The sequence below is a fragment of the Penaeus vannamei genome, chromosome 1, assembly GCF_042767895.1.
Source record: "Penaeus vannamei isolate JL-2024 chromosome 1, ASM4276789v1, whole genome shotgun sequence".
NCBI lineage: Eukaryota > Metazoa > Arthropoda > Malacostraca > Decapoda > Penaeidae > Penaeus > Penaeus vannamei.
The window spans coordinates 10,843,414-10,845,913 of NC_091549.1; the positions used below are offsets into that span (position 1 = coordinate 10,843,414).

Sequence of the window (2,500 nt, forward strand, 5' to 3'; positions counted from 1 at the left end):
ATGTTGGTTCCGGTGTGTGGTGTTTTACTCTCTTGTTTATTTTGTTTCTCTTATAATTATTTTGTATCAGTTCTTTGCAAACGATATTTGCACTTTTAATGTCCTATTACGCCTGAGTTTTGATTTTGCATTTGTGTTGATATTTTTACTAGTCATGCTTGCACCTGCACTACTGGTCACGATTATGTAACCGTATTTGTTAATTGTTTGTTGTGTTTATCAGATATGATTTATTTCCATTTTATACACGCCATTTATTTTCGTTTCACGTCGGTTAGATTTTATAGTATTTTGGAATATTTCTTTTGATGTTATTTTATCCTTTAAAATCTTCATTATGTTTTTATTTATTTATTATCATATTTTGACCGTCCCTTCCCGTGCGTCCTCCTGCAGACGGGCTCGGGCAAGACCTACACGATGGGCACGGGCCTGGAGGTGGAGGGCGGCGGCGACGGGGTGGGCATCATACCCCGCGCCGTGGCACACCTCTTCCAGGGCATCGACGAGCGGAGGGCGGCCGCGGCGGAGGCCCAGACCACGCCCCCCGAGTTCAAGGTCACCGCCCACTTCATGGAGCTCTACAACGAGGAAATCATCGATCTGTTCGAACCCAACTATAGGGTGAGTAAGGAGAGAGAGAGAGAGAGAGTGAGGGTGAGAGTGAGAGTGAGAGTGAGAGTGAGAGTGAGAGTGAGGGCGAGGGCGAGGGCGAGTAGTGTGTTTCGCGTTTGTGTGCGTGGCTAGGTGATTGGGTGTATGTGTGTGCGGGAATATGCATTTTTTTCCTTTGTGTGTATGACTTTCTACGTGTGGATGTGATGATCCGAATGCGTGCAAAGAGGAAGACGGAGAGAGAAGGCGAGAGGGAAATAAAAAGTGACAGGAGGCCTATATGAGCAGGAGGACAATAGGGGGAAAACTACATTTGTCTGTCCGTTAATGTCATTGGCAGAAGGCCATGGGGGAGGGAGGTAATGGTGAGAGGGAGGGGGAGAGGGAGAGGGAGAGGGAGAGGGAGAGGGAGGGGAGGGGGAGGGGGAGGGGAGGGGAGAGGGAGAGGGAGAGGGAGAGGGAGAGGGAGGGAAAGGGAGAGGGAGAGGAAGGAGGAGGAGGAGGAGGAGGAGGAGTGAGAGTGAGAGGAGAGGGGGGTAGTGGAGGGTGAGGGGAAGAGGGAGAGGGAAAGCGAAAGGGGAGTGGGGAGTGGGAGAGGGAGAGTAGTAGAGTAGTAGAGTAGTAGAAAGAGGAGGAGAGGAAAGGAAGAATGTAAGAAAGAAAAAGAAAAAATAGAAAGGAAGAAGTGAGGGAGAAAGAGAAACCTAAAAGCAGTATCATATAACAGGACAGCGTAATGGGCAGAATGAAACTAATTTAATGTTAACAGCATTAGATAATTGCGGTAACGGGCGAGCAGAAACGAAAAAGAGGAGGAGCAGAGGAGGAGGAAGAGGAGGAGGAGGAGGAGGAGGAGGGAGGAGGGAGGAGATGGAAGAGGAGGAGGAGGAGGAGGAGGAGGAGGAGGAGGAGGAGATGGAAGAGGAGGAGGAGGGAGGAGGAGGAGGAGGAGGAGGAGGAGGAGGAGGAGGAGGAGGAGGAGGAGGAGGAGGAGCAGAGGAGGAGGAAGAGGAGGAGGAGAATGAATATGATAATAATGGGAGGAATAATGATGATAATAATGACGATGATAGTAGTAATGATAGTGATCATAGTGATGGTAATAATAATAATGATAGTAATAATAAGTGATGATAGAAATAATAATGATGATAACAATAATGATAATACTAATGATTATGATGATAATGATGGATATGATAATAATAATAATAATAATAATGATAGCAGTGATAAAGAAGAAGAAGAAGAAGGATGGTAATAGAAAGAGGGCGAAGGGAGGGAAGTGCTTGGTAGGAGTGAAGAAGGAGGGAAAGGAGGATGAGGAGGAGGAGGGGGAGGATGAGGTGGTGGATGGGAGGAGGAGGAAGAGGAGGAGGAGGAGGTGTGGGAAGAAGGGAAGAGTGGAAGAGTGGAAGGACAAGACAGGATGGGAGAAGAGAGTAAACGGTGAGTAGGAGGCGAGAGAGGAAGACGAAGAAAGGAAGGAGAAAAGGGGAGAGAACAGAATAAGAGCAAAGGAAGACGGCTGGAGAAGAGAGAGAGAAGGAAGATCGAGCAGCGGCCACCCGTTCGCCGCCTCCTCCCAGAGGGCGCCGCGACGTCCTTGTCCGACGGAGGAAGCGCTTCCTTGACCTTCCTCTCGCCTCGTCATTTGGGCTTAATTGACCTTCATCGCTTGTTCATTGATTCGTCGATGGCTGGAGACGAAATTCGCTGTTATTGCTTTTCATTAGGTTCAATTCCTTGGGGATTGGCGTATGGCTCTGTCACTGAAGGGAGTCTTGGGGGAAGGTAGGGCGCTTGTAGGGGCGTGAGGCAAGGATAAGGATAAGGGGAGAGGTAAGAGGAGGAGGAGGATGGGGAGGAGGGGGATTGCGACGGG

General features: G+C 48.9%; 1 protein-coding gene across 7 annotated transcripts in view; it reads left to right on the forward strand.

The window, feature by feature from the left end:
• The window catches only part of Klp31E (kinesin-like protein 31E), a 241,789-nt gene that overhangs the window by 212,367 nt on the left and 26,922 nt on the right, over positions 1–2,500 (forward strand). For all 7 annotated transcript variants that reach the window (XM_070138872.1, XM_070138832.1, XM_070139035.1 and 4 more), the window contains exon 3: positions 397–624. In XM_070138872.1, the coding sequence (XP_069994973.1) occupies positions 397–624 (228 nt within the window). The remainder of the gene's footprint in view (positions 1–396; positions 625–2,500) is intronic.